The 26,691-nt window shown below is 46.2% G+C and overlaps 1 protein-coding gene across 2 annotated transcripts in view; it reads right to left on the reverse strand.

Moving 5' to 3' along the window:
• Window positions 1-1,094: 1,094 nt before the first annotated feature.
• The window catches only part of SPEF2 (sperm flagellar and cilia associated 2), a 123,123-nt gene continuing 97,526 nt past the window's right edge, over window positions 1,095-26,691 (reverse strand). For both annotated transcript variants that reach the window (XM_083154924.1, XM_083154918.1), the window contains exons 24-35: window positions 23,055-23,238; window positions 22,449-22,608; window positions 19,588-19,719; window positions 17,214-17,352; window positions 15,404-15,633; window positions 13,728-13,834; window positions 12,274-12,456; window positions 11,228-11,320; window positions 10,758-10,931; window positions 4,289-4,483; window positions 2,681-2,803; window positions 1,095-1,331 (exon numbers count right to left, since the gene is read on the reverse strand). In XM_083154924.1, the coding sequence (XP_083011050.1) occupies window positions 1,248-1,331; window positions 2,681-2,803; window positions 4,289-4,483; window positions 10,758-10,931; window positions 11,228-11,320; window positions 12,274-12,456; window positions 13,728-13,834; window positions 15,404-15,633; window positions 17,214-17,352; window positions 19,588-19,719; window positions 22,449-22,608; window positions 23,055-23,238 (1,804 nt within the window). In that variant the 3' untranslated portion in view covers window positions 1,095-1,247. The remainder of the gene's footprint in view (window positions 1,332-2,680; window positions 2,804-4,288; window positions 4,484-10,757; window positions 10,932-11,227; window positions 11,321-12,273; window positions 12,457-13,727; window positions 13,835-15,403; window positions 15,634-17,213; window positions 17,353-19,587; window positions 19,720-22,448; window positions 22,609-23,054; window positions 23,239-26,691) is intronic.

The following is a 26,691-nucleotide window of genomic DNA, read 5'->3' on the forward strand; positions in this document are numbered from 1 at the left end:
CCTCTGCGAGCCTGCTTGTCTCAATGGTAATTATAAAGGTGAGTCACTAAGATGACCAAGGAAGAACACAGAGGTTTCTCGGGCGCACTTGAAAATCAATCAATATGCGAGTTAAATAAAAATGTACTTTTATTGTCATAAGCTAAAAAAGTAAACATATTACAAAGTACATATAATAAAAATACATACCACACATGAATACCAATATTATAAATAACCATTATTAAAAGGAGTAACAGTTACACAATCATTACTCCCCTTGACTGATTGTGACCCACACATGATCAAAAGATTGTTATTTATTAAAAGATTGTTATTTATTAACGATTACCAAGTTTGGTATTCATGTCTGGTATGTCTTGTTTATTATATGTACTTTGTAATATGTTTACACATGCTGGTATTTTAGCTTATGACAATAAAAGTAAATTTTTCATTAACTCGCATATCGATTGATTTTTTTAAGCGTGCCCTAAAAACCCCTCTGTGTTCTCCTTGGTCATCTTAAGGTGCCCACACACTACAAAGATCTGCGATCGTAAGACATGCGCATAAATTAGCCTTGAAATCTTTTGTCCGTCCTGGACAAAAGATTTCAGGCCAGCGCACATCTTTACCATAGATTTTTCTTACAATCCCCTATGGATCTTTTGTTAAATCTTCTGATCTTTTGTGCAGCTTGTAAGATCAGAAGATTCAGCAAAAGATCCACGGGGGACCGATATCGGCCGATTTTCGAACGATTATCGGTAAACATCAGACGATATATCGGCCAAAAAAAAATCGTTCTAGTGTGTGGGCACCTTTAATGACTCACCTTTTCAGAGCTGAGCCCTTTTGGGAGCACCATCAACCATACACGGCTCATGATTACCACTAACGCGATTTCTATTTTGGTTTTATCTAATTATTAGTTTTCTCATTGACATTTAAAAACAGCCAGTGCCAATCCTCACCCATAGTATACTCAATAGTAATTAGGTCATTTGTTTTATGGGCACTTTTATGAGCCAGGGGCAAACATGTCTCCAAAAGTAGATAAACAAGCCAAGTGTAGTCTAATAACAACAATCAGCCATCTATGGTACAGTATACACATGTAAGGTATTGTTTAATGCTTAAACAGACATAAAAAAAATCCATTGTAATTTAGGGTAAGATTAATTTCACAAGTCCGGCAATGAGACAGCAGTCACGTAGCAGCGTCTGTACAGGCGAGACTGCCGGAGACTGGTATTTATTCCCTCTTATGTGCCCGACGAGCTGGAGGTCAGGGTGTCGCCCTCGCCAGGGTGCAGGAGTTTGAATTTCTGTAGTATGCTCTGGATATCCTGTAAATGAGCGGAAAAGATAGATGGCGATCAATCAGAGGGGTTGCATCCGTCATTTGTAACATGCGCTCACATCCTGATTACTAGGCAATGGGCACGATTCAGACCTGCATGCTAGGCTGTGCATTTTCACAGCCTAGAGAGCAGGTTAATGCTGCAGCGCTACCCCGGTGAATGCACATCCCCCCCACTGAAGGCATCCCTGTGCTTCCCTGTGTACAGAACCATTTGCGTGCGGCTGCACAGAGGAGAAATCGTTCAATGGTCACTTACCATCGAAAGATTTCTCGTACTGTGCCCGGCGCTCGCAGCCGCCGTGTGATCTAGAAGTCATGCGGCGGCTGCTTGTATCGGCGCAAATTCGCCGATGTCATGCGCCTGTCCCGATCAGGCAGGGGTACTCCTGCATTCCTTGGGGCCCACCCAGTGTTTCTATGGGTGCGCCCACCAAAAATGGTGGGCAGGTCCATGAAACACCGGGGGTCCATCCCGAAATGCCCCCCTGCCTGTCAGTCACCCGGTGTAAGGCCAGCAAAGGCTACCCCTCCCACGGTCCGTACGGAAGGGACCCCACACGCATGCGCAGCTTACCGTGCGCATGGGTGGTTTATCGCTGTTCAGATGGGCTGCAAATTCGTCTGCCCTCCGAATGGGTCTGAATCAGGCCCAATGAGCATAATGAGTCTGCAATACGGAACATGGAGTCCTGTCTGTACAGATAGCCAGTGCAGCATGGACTATAAAGCCTGCCCATGGACAGGGCCACATTACTGTATATAGGCACACTTGGCAGCTGCTCAGGGGCCCACAATTCTAGGGGCCTGTGAGCAGGCATGGATGGTGGTCACACAATCAGAGGGATGAGGCAGAGTTCTCTATCTGCCCCCCCCCCCTCCCCCATATGGGTTCTACATGGCACCGGCCTCACCTCCTCCACTTCCCATAATAAGCCATTAAACATTTCCAGCTTCAGGCCTGCTGATAGGGGCATGGCTATACCCCTGCTCAGAGGAATGTCTGATGGTATTCCCCTCTCAGCCTGTGGATGAGGATTTGCCATTATAGAGCTGTTCACACGAGGAGTTCAATGGATAAATTGTCTGGAAATCTTTAAATTAAGTAACACATGTTAATGGCCGCCCATCGAATAGATTTTTCCTGGTTCCCGTGTCACAATGATCTATTGACTCTCATAGTGATGCGAGGTCCAATTAACATTCCCAAGCCAGCACCATAATTGGTTCCACACACACAAAAACGTTCCATTTGAACAAAAGAAATACAAGATACACAAAGTTACAGTCTGTAAATAAAGGATATTATTGCATAGGATGAAAGAGCGATCTTACTGAAAGTTTATAGAGATGACAATTCTCAACAAGGTCGTGGAAAATCGGATGTCTCAGGAGAGCAGCGAGGGAGATGGGCTCCGGACTGTCTGGGCTCATTTCACTGAATATGTGTCCAATGATCTGTAAAGGAACAAAATGTCATTCATTAATGATTCATTAAAAATAAACAACAGCCATGTGTACACATCTTTATAATGGGATTGATGTTGGGAAATGTTGTTGTGATTTATATACGCTACCGGTTAAAAGTTTTAGAACATCCCCATATTTCCAGTCCATATGACTACTCAACTCAAGATCGGTGAATAACCAGTAATCGCACAAGGATAAGCAGTTAACTCTGATATTTAAAAAAAACGATGGGTTTGTGTTTTGAGTGTTTCGGGGATCGAGTAAAGGGGTTATGAGTATAAAGATGTTCTGAGGCAATGAGAAAAAGGCTTGCCTGAACCATGAGCAGTGCCTGATTAACCAATAGGCTGCAGGATGGGGTTCCGGCACTAGGGTGGCACCTTGCAGGTGACAGGCGAAGAATAAAACAAATGCCGAATTTATTCCATGCTTGTTAGCTGTCACCTGTTCCAGTGTACTGTGGGGGGTAAAGTTCTTAAGGTGACTGCCAGATGGCTGTGCCAATGTAACTTACTGATGGAACCATTACTTTATGTACATTGTGCTACAGAGCCAGCTGGTCAGCTTAAAGCCAAAGTCTCCTTCAAGCATTAGACCCTACATGCCAGTTGTATAACCTTCGTTACATGCACATGGGCAGTATGACTGGCGAGTCCCTGGGCGCTCATACGCATATGCTTAGCAGCATTAGCCTAGGGCACCTGGAACATTTAATCAGGTTTTGACCATGAGGAACCACCAGTGGGCTTCTGAAGACTTGAAGAAGATCTTATGGACCAATTAGATCATTTAAAATCTGTGGTTCGTTACGTAGGGTATTCGTTTGCCTGTTGAGTACGGATGGAGTCAAAATCCTGGTGGTCGATATACCGACGCCGGAATACCGACTGCCGCAACGGCAATTTCTCCCTCTATGGCTAAGCCCAAAATTCAAAAAGGCAATGCAATTATTGGCAAAGCACTCTTTGTTGTGCTATCAAAAGCATTGTCCTCTTAAGCGTCCGCATTAACACTATTGGGATTGGTGGAATAATGCCCTGTTGATACCAACTGCCAAACAAGGTGGTGATGGTTCTGTGTTTCTATTTTGGCTGGATCCCAAGTTGGGCACCCTCAACCACAGTGGGTACCACAGAATTTTTACGCGCTATGCATTATCCCTTGTCTACAACTAGTTGGTCAAGGGATACTCATACAGCAAGATAATGACCCCAAAAGTACCTCCAGGCAATGGACCTGATTGTTGCAATACAAATTCAAGAAGCGGAAGATTATCGAATGAATGCGCATGAATACATATCATGACCAATAGCCTCCCATCAGATGGATGACATAACCCTTACACATATGAGGAGATAAAACTGATGAGTGTATTGTTTAAGAATACGAGCTATGATCCTACAAAGATTTCACATTCTCCGCTGGGAAACGCACAACCTTCTTTGAAAGTCACTGAATGTTTTTGTATCTAACCTTCTGATAATTGTTTGTGTCGTTTTCCTGTGGGTGGAACCTATGGCTCTCCCCCTCCACACCAGCTCCATGCTGAAACACCCGCAGGACTTCCTGCAATGTGACAGCTACTGGTTCCGAGCTCTGGAACATATCCGTCTCTTGCTCTTTAATTCCTTCTTGACCCTCTTCAAGTGGAATCATTGTGTGAAGAGACTGAGAATAGAAACATAGTACACGCATATTTACCAAATACAAAATACACTGAAATATGTCCAAAATTATAACTAGTAGAACATTTGATCAGCTCAAAGAAGCACTGACTGATACCCCTTTCAGACCGCAAATGCCGGGTCGCACCTGTCTCGTGAGAGACCCAGCATTTGCGGGCCGAAAGCGCACCACATCGACCCGGCTTATTGCTGGTTATGTCAGATGGGGACAGGGCGGAGGCGTGTCATCGGTGTGGGGGAGGAGGCAGCATTTGGAGCTGACACTGTCTCCAAGCGCTGCCTCCTCTATAGTGTGAATGGGACACGGTTGTTCGACCCGGATTTCCCAACACAATTTATCAGAATAAAACTGGAAAAAAGTAATAAAAAAACCTAATAAAGCATATCCAGAGTAAATAACAATTAGAAGGAACTATATCAGGCTGCTTAGCATATTATGGGTCTAATTCAGCACGGATCGCTAGTTAGACAAAAATAAGTTGCCACTGATCAGAAAGCTAGCGCCCAGACGGAAAGATAAATCTCCCCTTGCAAATCTGCAAATGTATTACAAATAGCGATATACAGTATGTGCAGATCCATTCAGAAAAACTGGACCACTGAACAGTATTTTCCATCTGTGCTAGTCTAGGACTTCCACTAATCTGCTGAAGAATCATTGCTGACATCAGAGACCCAAGCGGAAAACACCTGCATTTACCCAAACATACCCAGAAAGTGCCATGTCTCCGCCCCTGAACAGCAGCTTCCCATCTGTGACTTCTATGCATATTGACAGTTATTTGCTAATTGCCTCTGGGCATGTGCAATAAAAATGCTACGCATGCTCAGTCTGAGGATGGAACGGATGGCGAATTCTATGATCAGTGATCCATGCTGAATTAATGCCACTGTGTGAATCCACCCTGGAAGGTTGGCACCAGTGGCATATTTTACCTAGGGGCTGCAGTGAGCTCTGCCATGGGTGAGGAATGCCTAGAAGTAGTGGTGACTCCTTATAGGAAGCGCTCCCTTCTGGTCTTCCTGGGACTGGCAGTCTGGACTACAATAGCAGACACAGCACTTCCCATGAGAAGCCACTCCCTTGCTACTAACACAGTCCTATCTGACTTTCGGGTCCTGCAGACCTTATGGCCTAGACACTGACGGTCTATCCACTGGATACAACAAATAAGAGCAGGGCAAGTCAAATCCCTCTCTAATGTTAAATCTCAGATAACATATGTAACATTATTGTGGAATACAAAGACATACTTGCTCTTCGAATTACAATTTTGGATGCATTTACAAAGGAGGAAAAGGCACCTGGAAACAGGTGGTGCAGCAACAGCCTATGTACAGCTACTTGTGTAACACAGGAAGAGGTGCAGATACACCTGCTGTATACAAGACTAGTAGGAAGCCCATCACAATAATGGCTACTGCAATGTACTTTCATTTTAAACTGTGACAGTTTTTACTTTCACTTTGAACTGTGACAGTTATCCCTATCTGCTCTTACCTCCAATATCTGTCTTCTCAGCTATCCAGCAAATTTGAAACAGATTAATGTCCCTGCAAAAATTGCTTTCACCATTTGTTATGACATCTTTTATCACAAAAAGGATTAATTTGGTCTGTTAAGTGGCCTCTAGTGGTCAGTGGCAGTACTTCACCTCATAGAGGTGAGGCTTAATTAGCCCTTTATATATAGATAAGGAACATATAGCACCTAAGCCCAGACTGCATCCACCATATACTGTAAGATTTAGTTTTTGTAGGAGAAAAGTGGAGATGGGGACGGACTTGGATACAAGTAAGCAGCATACCCTCCAACATAGCCCATTCCATTAGGTACAAAATGCTCTGTTCCTGGACTTCCCTGTCAGTGGCAGTTACAGAGGTGAGGCTGCAGCACAGTCCAATATTCATAAAGGGGAGCCACACCCACTGCCACCTCAAACATCACTGTCCTGGACCCATTGACAGTTGATGTGACTCCCCTTTTTGAATTTTGGACTCTGCTGGAGTCCAACCTCTGTAACTGCCACTGGCAGGGAAGTCCAGGGACAGAGCATTTTGTACCTAATGGAATGGGTCATGTTGGAGCAGGGGCGTAACTAGATGTTCATAGGCCCCATATCAAAAGTTTGTAAGGGCCCCTATTTACCAGCCAATAATGATAATTTTAGATAGCACTTCTAACTTACAGAGAAAAGATGGCCCCCCCAAAAGCTCTGGGCTCCATAGCAGCTGCACCCCCTGCACCTATGGTAGTTACGCCCTTGTGTTGGAGGGTATGAAGCAGGCAGCAGGACAGTCCCAGGCAGCAGCTACTGTACAAAAAACCAATACATTCCTAGGATGCAGAAAAAGCAGAATCTTCCACAGCAACGGTGACAGAGTATGGGGAGAAGCAGCTCCGGCAGGGGTGGGGCCTGCTTCTCATTTAGGGTTACCACCCGTCCGGGATTACTCCGGACAGTCCGGTAATTATGCTCGGTGTCCGGACGGGTGGTGTTCCCGGACTATACATTGTCCAGGAACCGCGCCGCGAGTGAGAAGCAGCTGTGTGAGAAGCTGCAGTTCTAAATCTTGCGCCAATCCGGGGATGGACAGCCGCTGCCACACCACCACTGATGGTCCTGAGTGGTTGCCCTGACCGCGAGCCAATAAGAGCTTGCGATCCGGGCAACCAATCAGGACCAGCAGTGGTGGTGTGACACTGACTGCACAGGCGGCGCGAGATTTGAAGTGCCAGAACTGACAGGCAGGTGACTCCCGCGCCACAGCTATCTCCCGGAGAGTGCACCTACCAGGCAATATAGCCACAAAGTGGTCGGCTCTGGCTGGGCATGCAGTGTGTCGCTGCCGGGGACTCATACATACGCTATTGGCAGCCTCCTGTTCCTCCGTAAGTGAGCAATATCAACTGCTTATACCATGGGTCCTCAAACTGCGGCCCTCCAGATGTTTTGAAACTACAAATGCCAGCATGCCTTGCGCAGTTTTGCTATGAGGGAGTGTTAAAACTGTGGCAAGGCATGCTGGGATTTGTAGTTTCACAACATCTGGAGGGCCGCAGTTTGAGGACCCATGGCTTATACAGTCCGTGTTACTGTGTTTAGATGTCCCCCCCCGTTTCAATATTGGGCTGATACAGATACTTCATTCTAATTGGACAATGAGCTTAAAGGAATACAAATAATCAAAAGTTTATTCATTTGGAAATGGTCCCCCTGCCTGGCCTCACCTCACTCCCCCCTTTGCAATGAGCATATAACCCCTGGCATAGTGTATGTACCCCCCTGGCACAGAGCATGTAACCCTCTGGCCTAGTGTATGTACGCCCTGGCACAGAGCATGCAATCCCTAACATCAAGCATGAAATCTGAAACCCTTGGCATCAAGAATTAACCCCATAGCAACGGGCTGTAGGTAAGCAGCACTTATATGTAATAGGCTTTACGGGGTGTGGTATTATATATAATGGGCATTACAGTGTGTGGCATAATGTGTAATGGGCATTACAGTGTTTAGTATAATGTGTAATGGGCATTATGGTGTTTGCTATAATGTGTAATGGGCATTACGGTGTGTGGCATAGCATGTAATGGGCATATTATGGCATATGGTATACTATGTAATGGGTGTGTGACATGTAATCGGCATTACGGTGAATTTGGCGCACACTGTCCATGGTATCCCTACTTAGAAATAAATTGAGTACTGGCAAAATGTGTAGTGCGCATCACGGTGTGTGGTATAACATGTAATGGGCAAAACGGTATGTGGAATAACATGTAATGGGCATGGCATGTGGTATACTATGTAATGGTTGTGTGACGTGTAATCGGTATTATGTTGTAAATTTTAGGTGCGTGCCTTCGACGCGCACTGTCCATGTGATCCTTCCATTACAAAAAAACTTTTTGAGTCCTGGCTTAACGTGTAATAGGCATTGTGGTGTATGGTGTAACATGTAATGGGCATCACGGTGTGTGGCATAACATGTAATGGGCATGGCATGGGGTATACTATGTAATGGTTGTATGACGTGTAATCGGCATTGTGGTGTATGGCGTAACATGTAATGGGCATCACGGTAAAGGTTTACAGGCACCTGGGTGTCTGTATGGGGCGCCTGTATGAGAGGTTAAGCCTGCAGCAATCAGAGAAAGGGATTGTCAGTCCCTATATAACAAAGAAAAAATGGGGGGGGGGGAGATTGCGCAATAGAGGACAGAACAAGGTTATCTTAAAAAAGTAAAAATTACATTTATTTAATTAAACACTTGATAATTAAAAAAAGTGGTGCAATTGCATCAAGGGTAGGTGTGCAAATTTTGAATATAGCTGAGTCCAGTGATGGATGGTGTCACCTTATATTCTGGCAGATGGAGTAGGGAGAAGGGGACGATGGAATTGTCCTCCGGACCCTGGGACAGGGTTTTCTTAGCAGAGTGTCCTCCGAATCCGGACTGTGATGTTGTAGGTCCAGGATAAGGATTCTCTGTGATATGTAGATTTTCACTTATGACCATGAAAGGGTACCTTAGATAGGTGGCGTTCCTTCAAATGGTGGTTCCCTGAACAAGGTTTGGTGGGTAGATGTCCCGGTCAGATTCTCCAATTGATAAATGTGTTGTGATCAATTTCTTTAGCCAGGTGGTGACTGGAGCAACAGCAATGAAAATAGGGGGTGGCTGGGTTGCCTGTGCCAACGCGTTTCACTGCTTAGGAGCAGCTTTTTCAAGGTCCTTGAAAAAGCTGCTCCTAAGCAGTGAAACGCGTTGGCACAGGCAACCCAGCCACCCCCTATTTTCATTGCTGTTGCTCCAGTCACCACCTGGCTAAAGAAATTGATCACAACACATTTATCAATTGGAGAATCTGACCGGGACATCTACCCACCAAACCTTGTTCAGGGAACCACCATTTGAAGGAACGCCACCTATCTAAGGTACCCTTTCATGGTCATAAGTGAAAATCTACATATCACAGAGAATCCTTATCCTGGACCTACAACATCACAGTCCGGATTCGGAGGACACTCTGCTAAGAAAACCCTGTCCCAGGGTCCGGAGGACAATTCCATCGTCCCCTTCTCCCTACTCCATCTGCCAGAATATAAGGTGACACCATCCATCACTGGACTCAGCTATATTCAAAATTTGCACACCTACCCTTGATGCAATTGCACCACTTTTTTTAATTATCAAGTGTTTAATTAAATAAATGTAATTTTTACTTTTTTAAGATAACCTTGTTCTGTCCTCTATTGCGCAATCTCCCCCCCCCCATTTTTTCAATGGGCATCACGGTGTGTGGCATAACGTGTAATGGGCCTTACTGTGTGTGATGTAACTGGCATTATGGTGTGCACAATCAAGAATGATTTCACAAAGGTAAAAAAAAACATAGTTGGGCGGGGCTGGGGGCGTGGCAGTGGGTGGGATGTGGGTGTGTCTAGGGGCGGGCCACTGTCCGGGAATCTCTCAACACAAAGGTGGCAACCCTATTCTCATTACAGAACAGAACACATTGCAGCAGAGTGCTTCAAATAGGGGGCCCCCTGAGAGACGGGGTGAGTCCTACGGGGCACTCCTAGGGGCACTCACCAACTGGGCCACATTCCTTAACCTGGCTCTAACCCCAAAATGAGACTTCATGGTGGTTATACACTTTATATGGCAACCTATTAAATGGGATCAATTTAATTTCTGAACATTTTCCTGTATGTCTGTTAACGCATTTTGATTAGTACTGAAATAGGCCGTCTGCAAGGGCGTAACTACCATAGGTGCAAGGGGTGCAGCTGCTATGGGGCCCAGAGCTAAAGGGGGCCCCTTTTTACTGTCTAAGTAATATGATTTACATACCTTTGTCACAATCAGTTGCTAAATAGGGGGCCCTTAAAACTTTTGCTATGGGGCCTACGGATATCTAGTTACGCCACTGGCCGACTGCCTTATGGTTTATATTATGTTTGCCAATCTGTACAATATTTCTAACACATTGGGGTACATTCATTAAGATGGGAGTTTTATGCAAGGTGAGACGTTGCCAATAGCAACCAATGAGATTCTACTTATTATTTATTTACCACCTTCTAGAAAATAATAGAATCTGATTGGTTGACCCTTTTGGTTCTTTTTTTTGTCTTTTTATTATGTTATAGTATTTGATAACATCTGAACTGTTAATATATTTGTTTGTTTTTCTGATTCATGCAGCCAGAGTTGCATCAAACCCAAGCGCAGTGCGGAGTCTGGTACCTTTACAAGAGTTCCGTCATAGGCCTGCTTTATGATTGGCTTCCCTGTAGTGACGCTTAGCGCTCGGTAAAATCCATCCATGGGATCCGGGTGGGGAGCGAAATACAGCAACATGTCTATATAGTCCAGCTGTGGCGGCTGCATTTCACAGTCAGCAAACATATCGAAGAAAAACTGAAAAATGAACACACACAAGGAAAAGTTGTTGGTTATATATATGTACTGTATACAGTAGCTACATTATTATATATCATGGGGCATATGTAATAGTGTCTGAGTCCGCTGCAGGTTCGGGAAGCTGGCCGGAAGTCTGACGGTTCTTTTAAAGCGGCAATCATTTACATGCATGGTTTTATGCAGTAAGGACCATTGGCGTATAAACATAAGTTCCATAGATTGGAATTCTTGAATTTCTACCCATTGATTTCAGGAATCTACTCTACAGTATTGTATGTAAGGATATTCTGTACCTTGATAAGATGCTTCATTCTGTTAAATGGTGGAGGTTCTGTTGCGTTTTCAGGAACGTTTTCCTCTGCTTGCCCCATAAACCATAGCTCGACCTTACAGGGAAAAGCCGGTATTAATATGCATACATAAGGTAAGAAAATGATTGTTAGACATACTGAGAATATAGATGTTATCTATATCATTACACTACACAGGGTTCCGATCTGCACCCTGAACATATGACATTATTACGTCATGCTGAGGGGGTGGGGCCACCAGCACCAGGAAGTACTGCGCTGCGCTAAAGCCCCATACACACTAGACGACCCTGACCACAGCCAATATACAGTAGTTTACAATATCAGCCATGGGTGGCCGATATTGAGTGTACAATCAATAAACTATATTGTTCGGTGACATCACCGGGACTAACTGAACATGTGGGTCGTTTGGCTATATTGAGTGTACACACTAGACTATATGGTGAAAGATATCACACAGAAGGTCCTTTCTCAGCGATATCTTTCACAATATCCTCTAGTGTGTTTGGGGCTTAAGGATGTTATAGAAACTTGTAAAGGCTCCAGGGCACCTGCGAGGAGAGTCCACTGGAGGTTCTGCAGCAGCACTGCACTCTGGCCTGGACCCACCCCCTGAACATGTGACATCATCATGCTTGGGGGTGGGGCCACCAGCACTAGGAAGTACTGCACTGCCCATAGGATGCTCTGGGAGGCTGCAAGGGCTCCTGGGTACATGCCAGTATAGTACACTGGAGGCTCTGAGCAACTCTGCAGTAGCACTTCCTCCTGCGAGAGATGAAGTAATAGGAGGGAGGGCCCTGCACGTGATATCTTACATCTGAAAAGGGAAAGAAGACTAGTCCTGCAACTAGTGGGATGATGTTCTATGTGTACCCCTCTGTTTTTTTTTAACTTTTGGGACAATATTTAAACATGACACATACAGAACAATGTTGGAACCTGGAAAAGGGATAGCGGGATTGTAGTGCTTAGGAATACAGTAAGTATCTTTCTATTCAGTGAACAATGGAATATGTAGTTACCGTGCTGTAACGCTCCTCAGTAACTCTGCCACATCCACCGGAGTCTGCCCCCTGGAATCTCTCCAGTGTTGTGAGAAGTTGGGGCAGCGATGGGTACGGCCAGGGTACAGATACTGATAACAGGAACTTGCGCCAGTTCACCACATCTGAGGTCTCAGACAACGCGGATGTAATCTCCTGGATCTGGAAGATAATTAGATCTGTGCTGTTATGCCAGGACATGATCACTGATGTTCTATGGGCCTGCGCTGCCTCACCATTGGTCATTCCGGTGCATTGTTTCCTTTATGCTAAACAATTTGGAATTTATAGAGCTGAAATTGTCAGGATACAAGAATATTTTGGGCAGGCAGGGCCTCCATTTACGTGGCCTCTGTGTGAATATATAGTGATGCGTCCTCATACATCACTGATGGTGTAACGGTTAGTATAACCGCCTCACAGCGCTGAGGTCATGGGTTCAATTCCCACCATGGCCCTAACTGTGCAGAGTTTGTATATTCTCCCCGTGCTTGCGTGGGTTTCCTCCGGGTACTCCAGCTTCCTCCCACAATCCAAAAATATACTGGTAGGTTAATTGGCTCCCAACAAAAATTAACCCTAGAATGTCTGTGTGTGTGTATATATGTGGTAGGGAATATAGAGTGCAAGCTCCACTGGGGCAGGGACTGATGTGAATGTTCAACTATAACAATGTTCAACTATACCTCCCTGGCTGGGAGGGGGGAGGTGATGTCAAGGGGGTGGTGGTGTGTATAACACTGGTATTTTCCCTAGGGGGGGAGGGTTTGTGTATAACGCTGGGCGGGAACATTATACACACAGGGGATGAGTGACAGATCTGGCTAAATATATAAGAGATTCGCTCCACCTATAAAGGCGGTGCTCCCAGCAAACAATCGAGTGCATACACATTGAACAGTATCGTTAATGACATCATTCCGTGATGTCACCCATCTATCTGCTGATCATGCAGTCATTGACCATATAATAAACATTGAGCGGCATGTTCAGACAACAGAAGATACCATTAACGACCCGCGGGAGCATGCTATAGAACATGCACACTGGACGATATAAACAATATATAATCCCTGTGAAATACATTTTAAAATAAAAAGACAATTGTACATACTGTAGGTACGGATTATAATTATAATGAATCTACCAAGGCTGAGAGAATATCAGCAATAGTCATATTGGAAAAGTTTCATTTTCAGTGGAAATATAAAAGGAACTTTGGGCCTAGTTCAGATTTATACACAGATGGAATTGTGATTTTCCAGGCGACAGAGCTGCTGATGTCAGCAAGTGATGTCAGCGAGTGATGTCATGCACAGTCTGCGGATAGTCCCTCGGTTGCTTTGTGTGCCAACAACAATTAGGCCCACTGCCCGTTTGTTTACGCTCTTCACTGAAAGAAAACTGAGAATGGTTCTAAGACTTCAACACACCTCAGGTAGAGTAAGATGCATCCACAGGTCCGGGAGCGCGTCATCACCAAGGTTCATCGACGTGAGATCAGCCAGAATATCAGTAAATAACTTAATTGATATTAAACCTATCAAGGCAAGGTACACTGTATTAATGTCATGTATATTGAAAGTCAATGTAATATAAATTTTTTGTTAGAAAATGACAATAAAAAAGTTTTTTGAGTAATTGCTAATATTTGACAGGATAATAAAAGGTCAATCAGTTTACTTTAAGGTATGTGTTATTATGGGCCTTATTCTAGTTCACTCTTTCTGACAAAATCCTTCTTAGATGGACAAAACCCTGTGCACTGCAGGTGGGGCAGATGTTACTTGTGCAGAGAAAATTAGATTTGGGTGGGGTTTTACTTCAAAGTGAGATCTATATTGCAGTGTAAAAATAAAGCAGTCAGTATTTACCCTGCACAGAAACACAATAACTCACCCAAATCTAATTCTCTCGGCACAAGTAACATCTGCCCCACCTGCAGTGCACATGGTTTTGTCCATCTAAGAAGGTTTTTTGTCAGAAAGAGTGAACTAGAATAAGGCATGACTGTTCCTTTGCAATGTGATGTAATCATCCAAATGTACTATGTCCACCTTACCTCTCTTACAAGCCCTACACTGGCTCCTCCTTCCCTTCAGAATACAATTTAAGCTCCTCACACTCACTTACAAAAGCCATTACCCATTGCTTTGATTCCATTCCTGTGATTCCGCATGGTTAAGGTAAGTCTGTTTCACATATAAATCAGGCTGATGCGGTATAGGCTGATGCGGTATAGCTTTTGGGTGTTGCCTAGCAGCAAAAGGGCGTGACCTACAAATCGTGTCACTCCTGCAAGGCCACGCCCCATTATGCTGTTGTGAGCTGCCGGCTATGCCCCCGGCTCCTCTGCCTGCAAAAACAGATGCTGTGCTGTGTGCTGTGATCAGAGCAGCAGGTGAAAGGGGGGGACTCACAACTGGCCCCGCAACCCCTTCCACCCCTTCAACATAACACTGCCAGCTCCAGGCAGGACACAGGTCTGTCCTGAATATTCCTCATGAATATTTAACATATATACAGATATAGCCCTGCTCATCGCGTCTGCGCAGCGGCGACTCATGCTTGTTTGGTTCGCCGATGTCGATCCGCAGTGTGGAATCGCTATCCTGCGCCATCACCGTTCAATGCATTTCTATGAGCAGCAGAAGCAAAATAGACGCATGGGATGCAGTTAAGATCCCGGCGGTCGGGATCCCGGCGTTCAGAATCCCGACGCCGGAATCCCGACCGCCGAAATGCCGACACTTTCTTCCTCCTGGGGTGTCCACGACACCCCTGGAGGGAGAATAAAATAGCGTGCCGAGCGTAGCGAGGCACCGGGCCCGCTGCGTGGCGAGCGCAGCGAGCCCGCAAGGGGGGGGGGGGGGGGGGGGCGCTCCACGTCCCACCCTTGTCGGCATTTCGGCTGTCGGGATTCCGGCGTCGGGATTCTGAACGCCGGGATCCCGACCGCCGGGATTCAATACTGAATCCTAGACGCATGAGCCTGGCGGTGGGATTGGGTCATTCCCCACGTACAGTATGTTGCACATGGTGATTGGTGCAGTAACGATGAGCATTTATACATCTATATCTGAGAGTAGACAAAAAAAATCCACTTTACCGTCAGGAGCCACTTGCCGAAACTGCTGGTGCAGCCTACGGAGCTGAGAAATGGTGAGTGCGCCATTAGAGGACGTCTCCACTGCTGGGGGCACCGGTGGGGGCACGGGATCGGGGAGAACTTTCACATCAGTGTTTATATAGAAGTCAGTTTGCTCCAGGACCAGTTCATACTGAATCGTTGTGCTTGTTTCAATGTGGTGACGAGCAATTTGAATCAGCTTATCAATACTGTCAACATACAATAGATGTATTAGTACAGATCATATACAAAGGTTTCTGCCTACAATATGAAAGGATACTTTGAATGATATGTTCTACAAGAACCAGAAATACTCATTTAATAAAGTTACACTGATGCACTGAATGGTAGTTTCTCAAATAGAATTCCGGAATTTAGTATAGGGATGCCGGCATCCTGACTGCTGTCAGAAGACCGGTGCCGGAACGTCAAACAGGTGAGGATGCTGATGGCGGAATACCCACAGCCAGCTTCCTGATTGGTAGTATGTGGGGAACGGTAACATATGGCTGGGGAAGGGGGGAGGTTAGGTTTAGGTACTAGAAGACATCGGGTTAGGCTGTGTGGGGGGAGGGGGGGGTTGAAGTTGGTTATGCTGTGGGGAAGGGGGGGATGTTAGCTTTAGGCACTAGTGGGGGGATTTAGGATTAGACTGTGTGGGGGTGGAGTTGCGTTATGCTGTGGGATGGGGGGGATGTTTAGGCACTAGTGGGGGCTTATGGTTAGGCTGTGTGGATGGAGTTGGGGTATGCTGTGGGGAGGGGGAGGTTAGGTTTAGGTACTAGTGGGGGAGGGGGGTTAGGGTTAGGCTGTGTGTGTTGGGGGGGTGGAGTTGGGTTATGCTGTGGAGGAGGGGGAGGTTAAGGCACTAGTGGGGAGACTTAGGGTTAGGCTGTGTGTGGATGGAATTGGGTTATGCTGTGGGGAGGTTAGGTCTAGGCACTAGTGGGGGAACTTAGGGTTAGGCTGTGTGGGGGGTTTGGAGTTGGGTTATGCTGTGGGGAGAGGGGAGGTTAGGTCTAGGCACTAGAGAAGGGATTTAGGGTTAGGCTGTGTGGGGGGAAGGAGTTGGAGTATGCTATGGGGAGAGGGGAGGATAGGTTTAGGCACTAGTGGGGGGACTTAGGGTTAGGCTGTGTGGAAGAGGGGTGGAGTTTGGTATTGCTGTGGGGAGGGGGGAGGATAGGTTTAGGCACTTGTGGGGCTCTTAGGGTTATGCTGTGTGTGAAGGGCTGGAGTTGGGTTATGCTGTGGGGAGGGGGGTAGGTTTAGGCACTAGTGGGGGAATTTATGGTTAGGCTGTGGGGAAGGGGAGGAGTTGGGTTATGCTGTGGGGAGGGGGAGGGTAGGTTTAGGCACTAGTGGGAGTATTAAAATGCAGGAATCGGTCATACCCGCCACCGAGATATCGTATGTACAGATGGAGCCGTCCTCATCTAGGCCTTTAACAGGATTAAGTGAGTAATAGGATTACTCTGCTAATCCCCTACTGTGCTGTTCTATGTATTGTATTGCAGCTGAGAACAATAGGCCTGGGCTCACCATGGATATCCAGAGACGACTAATCAGTGTATTAGTCCATCACAGATGAATGTAAGGGATTTAATCTAGACTACAAATAAATTCCCCCAGCACACCATAATGGACCAGCAAATGAGACTTACATCCTACATGAGCTTAGCAATGCAGAGATCCCTGTTACATACATTACACTATACACACAACATGTAGTGAACCGCCAACCAAGGCAATATACATGGCTATTTGTACACAGTGGCTATTCTCTTACCTTGTCATCTCTGCTAGGAACCTTAGTCCCAGCCACATATCCATGTCCTTATAAGCCTGATCTGACTTTGCGGCTATCTCCTGGCATACCTCCAGGGCTTTTACTTTTATCAGTTCAAGTCGGGAGATCACAGATGCCTCTAGATAAAGAATGTTTATTAAAACTGTAACGAGACCCCGCACCTGACATCACTTGATATTAACAGAACAGTCTATGTATATTTATTCTCCTACAGGTAATAATAATTTTATTTACTGTATATTGCACTTTCTCTAATAGGATTCAAGGCGCTTAACAGATAGAATGAATGCAATACAGTACAGGAACAAAGAAGTACAGAAAAGCTTTCCATGAACTATACTTAAAGGAATTACAGAAATGTTTGAGTAAACAGGAAAGTCTTGATTCTGTTTTTTAAGGATTCTACTCTGGGTCCCTCTCGACTTGTGCAGGGAAGTGAGTTTCATAACGTTGGATCTGCATGGCTAAAAGCTCAACCCCCAGATGACTTGCATTAGATCCTAGGCACTGTTATAAGTCCTTCATCTACAGATCGCAATACTCGGCTGGGACAGTATGGAATCAGAAGCTGCTTCAGCTACCTTGGGCCTTGGTCATGTCGGGCTTTGAAACTCAGTAAGTTCATCTTGAAGATAATTGCCCATTTTATAGGCAGCCAGTAAAGGGAGTAGAGAATGGGAGTTATGTGGCTAGAACAGGGCTGGTTAGTTAACAACCTGGCAGCTGTATTTTGTACCAGCTGTAATCGGTGCAGTTCTTTTGCTGGGAGACCAAGGTAGAGGGCATTGCAGTAATCCAACTGAGATGATACAAATGCATGTATGACTTTTGGAAGATCATCAGAGGAAATTAAGTGTTTGACTCTTGCTATGTTCCTCAGATGAAAGAATGAGGATTTGATTGTGGCTGATACCTGATGTTTAAGTGTCAAGCCACCATCCAGTACCACACCAAGATTCTGCACATGATCAGAGTTTTGTAATTCTGTACCCTAAGTGTCAGTCCAGTTGGACTATGCTGCAGTCTTGTCCTTTGATGTTGTGGCCCTATTACAAGAACCTCTGTTTTATCGGGATACAGTCTCAGATGTGTCCTGATAACTGTGGCAAACAGCCGCTCCCGCCAGGCCTTATCCCCCTGCACTCCACACATCTTTTTTTGCGAAAAATGTGCATCTTATTGGCACAAATAAGAGCAACTGGGAGTAACAGAGAACCGCATTGCTAGTGTACACTGACCGCTGGGGCACGCGTGAACACATCTGTGTGCGGCTGAGGCTGAACCTGTGTATGAAGGGCTTCGGGTCGAGCCCTTGTCGGTTTTCCTCATGCCAAGTTCCATGGTGCGTTATCTATGGCTTTGCACGGTGTAAGGATAAGCAATAATACTGGCATACGCAGCTTGTGTACTGACACTTGTCAGTCTGTTCCACGGAAGCTGTTGAGGGTACCGCTACTGCCATACACTGGGATCTATCGTATGGCACATGTATGGGAAGTAATATTTTTTTTAACCCAATCCACATATATTTTTTTTTCGTGGAGAAAAATGATTCTTTAATAATAAGACCTCAACTCACTACAGGGGAAATGTACCAATCAGCTTTTGGCTTGCATTTATCAAGCACATTTAATGATAGGTGGAAGCTGATTAGTTGCTAGGGACAACTCCACTCATACACTCTTTAGGTTTGATACATCTCTCCTTTGATGCCCGAGGTTGATGGCCATGCGGGATGCCGGTTGAACGCGGATAATTTTTCAAAAGGGTGATCACTTACAAGGCAAAACCACGCCTTGTACAGTAAGGGATTGCCCCTCTTAAATAACATCAGCCGGCATCCCGCACAGCTGCCGAACTCCGCGGTCATTACATCAGGGTTGCCAACCCTCCCGGAATGGCCGTGAGGATCCCGAAAATCGGGTCCCCCTCCCGGCCCCCCAGAAAGATGGGCAACCCTCCCGGATTCCGTCAGTCCCCTTCCGCCCCTCATGTACCTGGTGGCAGAAGCTTTAAATTTCTGCGATTTGCGGCCTTTTGGCGGAAGGGGGCAGGGCTAAATATGCAAATTGTGCTTATTTAGCCCCGCCCCCTCTTCGGAGACCTGCATATTGCGGGATTTGCATTACTGGGAGCAGGGACTGATAATGTCCCCACCCCCAGAAGTGATGCTGACAGTCTCCTCTCTGGGGTTCTCCCGGAGAGGTGACTGTAAAAGTCGGCAACCTTGCATTACATCCGGCCCTTCGTCTGCTCTCCAAAGCTGAATGCAACAGGGCCAACACCGACATTGTGGACCTGTACAGAAACCTATTATTATTATTAGGGCCAACACATAGTTACTAGCACCAACCTTCACTTTCCAGAGCAGCACAGTATTCCTGCTTCATCTTCATTCTCAGTTCCTGCTGTCTCTGCAGCTCTGTGCTGTCTCCTGAGGCTGTAGGAGGAGGTGAGGGGGCTGCAGGCCCGGGAGACTTCCCTCCTGAAACAAACAAAAAGGTACAGAAAGCATGCAAAAACTCAGCCATTTCTATACAGTATGCTGGACAATACAAACCAGGATGAACATAGAAACGCTGTCTTTCATAAGGACCATGCACACAACATGTACGAAACATTGACACAGTTCTTTGTTTAATAGTGTTGCTATGTGCTGTATCCCATAGCAACCACTTTAGCGGTCATCACTCATTTCAGCTATGGGTAACAGTACCTTTTCCAGCGGCATCATGGGGTTGGCAACATGCAGTGCGCCAATTTGTAGCCATCTGCAAGCCAAAGGGGTGGTCACCGAAATTGGGGCAAGGCCTCCCGAATAAGGGGCATGGCTTCGTGGGATGTTCCGTTTTCATCGGTCTGCGGGAGATGCAGGGCTACCCCCTGATACTATGGGGGTTATTCTGGTTCATTCGCTCGGGTGCACATTCACACCCTTGCGAGTCAACCAAACGCTGCCTTGCAAATAATGGTACGCTGGGCCACCATTCGCAAGGCGCATACGTTCGCACTGGCTGAGAATGTATGTTCTACATAAACATCCATTTGCAGCCTGCGGGGTAACGCCAACATTATTCGATGGTCGATGGCCATCAAATGACGTGGAAAGTGCACGCAGATCTAAGGTTGTTTAGAGCACATTCTGAGGGAAGTGGGCGGGAAGCTGACATCCGGAGACACCTTGATGAAGCCAAGCTTTTGGCGAAACGCGTTGGTGGACTAAGTGGATAATCCCAATCCAGTTCTTAACCTTGCCATTACCCCACTTATTGGATCCGGATCAGTCTCCATACCAACAGTCTTTATGACCAGCGGCCACCGTTTGGTTCTTCCCATCCAGGGCTTATCGACTCCCTAACCCGGGCGGAGGTGATACACAAAACGAGAGAGTGCTACGCCACAAAATACCTACCGCGGGCCTTACTAGACATATTGGATACAAACAACCAGTTGGCAGTAAGGAGACATTATAGGACGGACCCATCAATCAGTGGACTCTAAAAATACGGTACCGTATGAACTGGACTAAATTGAATGATTCCTCTATTTTATTGCCAAATCCCCTTTTAATATGGTATGTCATGTTTCATGTTTTAATAAATAATTCTGTATTCTTTTTACCTAATTGGCACTAACATTATCATTATTATATTATTGTTAATTGTATTGTTTAGCGCAGTGTACCCCCCTGTTCCTTTTTTGCCCGCACCCCACACCTGCGTCATCGGCCCATTACCATGAGAACGCCCAGCGTTCTCATGGGAACGCCCATGAAACGCCGGGCGTTCCCATATGCTAATGAGCCGCACCGACGCCGCACGCCCCCTCCCAGCGGCCGCAATCTGTTCGCCTTGGCCACATGCAACAAGCACATGCGCAAATACAAAAGATTGGCCGCGTGCGAACGGACCTGAATAAGGTCCTCTGTCTGCTGGCTCCTAAGCAGTGTCCGGAGCAATGCACTGCACGATACTGTCACTGTGCAGCTCCTGCCTGCCGGTCACTGAGGAGGAGTCAGCATGTTAGTGTGTTCTCCTTGCGGTCTGCACCCCTCTGGTGACGCCACAGTATTTTCTGCATCATATTAGTAAATAAGTCCCAGTGACTCCAATATATTAATGGAAAGCTGTTGAGTGTCTACAGTGTCTAGATGGACAGTCTATAGGTTGACGCCAAAATGTCGACATGCAGTAAGTTGACACAGGCAAAATTCGGCATGCACTAGGTGGACTTTGACAAAAGGTCGACATGCAATAGGTCGACATTGGCAAAAGGTTAACACAAATAAAAGGTTGACACTTGAAATGGTCGACATGAGTTTTTCACAATTTTCTTCAATTTTTTTTTTTGGGGGGGGGGGGGGGGGGAGAGACTTTTCATACTCTTTCACCCAAACTGAATTTTTTTATTTTCAAAAGGTATTTTACAGTGCAAAAAGAATTCCTTACAGTAGGAGTGACAGTGAGACTGTCCGTGGGTGGCACATTTTGCAGTTCTCAGTGATCCAGGTGTCCTCGGCAGGTTACGCAAGGCCTTGCCGGTCGGTGCGGGGAGGGAGGGCTGGGGGCGGGCAGGGGAACACCCAGTGTTTTATGGGCGTCCCCATGAAAATACTGGGCTTTCTCCTGGGAACGCATGCGTGGCTTTCCCTGCTCAGGGCGGCCGGCTGACGTCACATGACATCACCGCCCGCCCTGTCTTCGGCGTATATCGGCAGAAATAAAAGTCAGTTTTCACTGACTTTTATTTCGGAAGGGGAGAGAAATCATTCGATGGTCGGCGACCATCAAATTATTTATTTCCCCTCTGCGGCATGCAAGGGATTGTGTCCGTCTACATTCCCTCGCATGGTACCAGGGGAATTCGGCAGCAGGGGGGCGGGTGTCTCTGTCGGGCGGCATTAAGGGGCTTGCTAGGTAGCTAACGACCCCTGCCTAGCGAGCCAACCTGACTCACCCTCTATAATTGAACCCCAGCCATGTTTGGCCAGTTTGTATGAGGTGTATGAGGCTGGCTGAGGTGATGAGATTCTCCCTGGCCTGGAACTAGGCTCTAACAAGGGAGGCATACGACAGGGTATAGCTCTGCCACAGGTGAGGAAGGTATGAAAGTCTCATCCCCAGCATAGCAGTATGCGCCTTTATCCTTGATAAAGCAGCGACACTTAAAGTGGGACAGACACATTGGGTCGATCACTATAATGACAGTAGATACCTTTTTTCCTATTTGGTGACTTTAGAGGTTTCTTTTTTGCCCCCTTTTCGCTGCTCCTGGAAGCAGTTTGGGCGCCTTTAGCTCTCTCCTTCTCCTTGACTTCCAGTACCTGTTGTTCTTTCTCGTCTTCTGCCTCTAGTGTCTGTTTCTCCTGTGTCATCTGTGGGAATAGAACCAGTGCATGACCGATATCCTGTAACAAATCCTCCTCCTCCATACTAAACCAACACTGTGCGCAATTTATAAACACTGCATCACACATCCAATGAGACACACACAGCCACTAAGGGGTCGATGCACAATTGTATGCAAATCTGTTACAACTGCATGGAACGTAACCTGCACACTGTCAACACACTCAAAATGTTGCCCATAGCAACCTATCTATTATATTCTAAAAGGTGCTAAATAAATAAGTAATAAAGTAAAATCTGATTGGTTGTTACGGGCAGCATCTCATCTTCAGTAGAACTCCCCCCTTAGTAAATGTATCCCTAATTCTTTACTAGTCATCTATTCTGTATTAGTTCATGATCCCAGTCAGCCCTGGATCACAGAGTCTCCTCACACGTAACACTGTACAGACCTAGGAACCGGTGACATTACCATAGCCGTGACTGCTGATAGGGCTGTCTGCCATGTATCATGAATGAGCTTCTGATCGGCTTCGGGGATCTGTCCTTTAACATCCACAGAGGAATCCTCTTTTCCCTTCTGTACCGCTGATTTACCTTTATGTTTCCCTGGGTTTGGCTCTGGGGATTGAAGTCTTCGAGGAACAAGAGGAATCCTACAGATATTAAACATATTTATGAAACTCCGATACAAGTCCCTTTAAGCACAAATATATGTATGTGTAAACAGTGTGACAGGTATATGTGTATTGGACCCCACAAGCTTCCCACATCAGTTTGGCAGCATGGCTGGCTTGTGCTGTTAGAGGACCCTGCATCTTCCACTATATAACTCTCAATTCTCCATTTCTTCCTCATATCATTGCACTAAAGGTAATACCCAACGAGCATTGTACCTATCCATCTGTTGAATGCCCATGAACTGTGTTCGGCATTAATTGAGTGACTTTCTGTGGCTAAGCACCCCCTAAATCTTAGCACCCTAGATAACCATATACTGTAGCTTTCACTAATGACGACTGTGGGGATGACATCAGAACTCTACATGGGATGACAGCAGAAATCACTATTGTATTATATATCAAATTTACAAGAGCAGGAACAAGAGCACTCTGCTTTAGGTATGGCCATTGACCATCGATGATTCATAATTATTAACGGGTTATGGCCGATGTAGAATAGTTTTGCCATCGATGGGAGGAGAACAATATGGTTCCCCTCCATCGCTGGCAGAGCATAACCGAATATCCCCCCCCCCCCCCATTCCCCCACAAAGGTGCCTGGAACACTGAGCATAGCTCCGCCCCCGACACCCGTGAAGCCCCAACTGCAGGTTTCCAAAGAAAAAGGACGACCGGTGATACCAAAAAACATTGATGGCCATCCCTTTCATAGTATGCCTCCAACAATGACCGTTTGTACTATCGCCATCGATGGCAACAATCGATAGCGATCACAACAATGCCCATCCCTACTCGGCGTAGTATTCTTAATTCCCTCTGGGCAGCATCGCAGCAACTCTTAGTGGCATTTCGGAACAAATGAAGGTCTGGTGGCACTGAACTTGTGTGTCCGTGGAATGTAATCTCGTGATGTAGAGATATGAAAAATAACAAAATAAACCAGGTATAAGGTGATATCAAGGTGAAGAAGCTTTTTCTTAAAGGGAGAAAAAAAGCATTCAGTGGGGAAATTCGTACCCAAACTCACTAAATAGTGGTGTGTTATACACATATAACGGTATCTTTATGGGTCCACCCGTGCAGAAAACATTGAAGACAATACCAAATGATGGAAGACAGTATCCAGACTGTGTACCGTACTCACTGAATGGACAGGAGCATTAACGCATGTAAAGGTATCTTTGTCAGCACATCAGAAGTGACAATTTCAACAGCCAAAATAGGTGCCTACCGTACTCACTGAATGGGTAGGTAGGGTAAACACATAACGGTATCTTTAAAAGGCCAGGTCCCTCTTTCTCCAATGGAAGTGTAAACCTCAAGGCAGAGGTATATGCAAGAGAAGGGAGGAGGGTCGGTCTCAATAAAATAATTTATTTCTGGAGCAGCTGCTATGTGACCAATAGGCCAATAGCCACACACAGATGGTCCAAATATATGTTAATACAAGCAAAACGGATAAAATCGAATAAAAACACTCACTTATCTGCCAACATGTTTCGGCGGTCATATTTGGACCATCTGTGTGTGGCTTTTGGCCTATTGGTCACATAGCAGCTTTTTCAGAAATAAATTATTTTATTGAGACCGGCCCTCCTCCCTTCTTTTGCATATACCTCTGCCTTGAGGTTTACACTTCCATTGGAGAAAGAGGGACCTGGCCTTTTAAAGATACCGTTATGTGTTTATCCTACCTACCCATTCAGTGAGTACGGTAGGCACCTATTTTGGCTGTTGAAATTGTCACTTCTGATGTGCTGACAAAGATACCTTTACATGCGTTAATGCTCCTGTCCATTCAGTGAGTACGGTACACAGTCTGGATACTGTCTTCCATCATTTGGTATTGTCTTCAATGTTTTCTGCACGGGTGGACCCATAAAGATACCGTTATATGTGTATAACACACCACTATTTAGTGAGTTTGGGTACGAATTTCCCCACTGAATGCTTTTTTTCTCCCTTTAAGAAAAAGCTTCTTCACCTTGATATCACCTTATACCTGGTTTATTTTGTTATTTTTCATATCTCTACATCACGAGATTACATTCCACGGACACACAAGTTCAGCACCACCAGACCTTCATTTGTTCCGAAATATCTACTAGAGAGGATTGGCCTGTGGTCCTCCATTTTGGTTTGTGGCTGCAAGGACCAATAGCGCTTTGGGACTTTTCCTTACACCTGTTTGTTTATTTAGTGGCAGCATTCTGCTGTTCCAGCTATCCGCGAGCCAAATTCAGCGGAGTAACAACAGTGCTGCCCCCAAGCAAAATAAGGTTGATAAACAGGACCCAATGGGGGAAATTTACTAAGATGGGCGTTCTTTTTCACATGGGATGTTGCTATGGGCAACCAATCAGAATCTACTTCCTATTTATTTAACACCTTCTAGAAGATAATAGATGGTTTCTGATTTGTTTGCCCATAGCAACATCCCATGGGAAATGGAACTCCCATCTTAGTAAATTTCCCCCAATGTGTTTTATCAACTAAAGTAAAGGCCCCCATACATTAGGCCGACTTGTCCTTAAGACAAGTCGGACCCAATTCTCCTGTGAGCCGCCCGGGAGCTCCCTGGGAGGCTCACACACAATTTGGCACTTGATGAGCCAAATTTGACATGTGATAAATCGCTTGCGATTTATCACATGTCGTGGGCACAGGGGGCGGGCGGTGAGGGGCAGGGGGCGGCGGTGCTCTCATCAGGGGGAGCAGTGGGGCGGGCAGCGGGTCCCTGAACACCGGGGAGTGCTGACCTGGCCGGGCGGTGATGTTCATATATATCAGCAGTGCTGCGGGAGTCGGGAGGGGACGTGGTGCTGGGTGCCGGGTGCGGCGAGTGCTGCTGGCTGACCTGGCCGGGCATGTGAGAGAGCTCTCTCAGCCAATCAGAGAACGGCCGGTCATTTGACAGGTATTTTAAAAATCTAATAGCCGCCACTGCGCGTCCCGTCCCCGCTGCTGCTATTTGTTATCACATGCCCGGCCAGGTCAGCCAGCAGCACTCGCCGCACCCGGCACCACGTCCCCTCCCGACTCCCGCAGCGATGCTGATATATATGAACATCACCGCCCGGCCAGGTCAGCACTCCCCGGCGCTCAGGGACCCGCTGCCCGCCCCACTGCTCCCCCGGTGTCTGCATGCATATGCCTGTCAGGTGGGCAGGCATATGCATACAGGGAGGTCGGACGTGATCGTATGTACTGACCGTCTGACCTCCCTGATCCAGTCCGATGCGCACGGGACCGCGCATCAGATTGGATCAGATATCACACACCTGCGATTTTGGGCCGATTTCACCCGATTATCGGCACAAAGTGCCGAAATCGCATGAAATCGGCCCAAAATCGCATAGTGTATGGGGGCCTTAAGGAATGCACAAGTAACATTGGGGCGGATGTATTAAGCCTTAAAAAGAGATA

This window comes from Crinia signifera, chromosome 1 (assembly GCF_055691185.1).
Source record: "Crinia signifera chromosome 1, ASM5569118v1, whole genome shotgun sequence".
Lineage (NCBI taxonomy): Eukaryota > Metazoa > Chordata > Amphibia > Anura > Myobatrachidae > Crinia > Crinia signifera.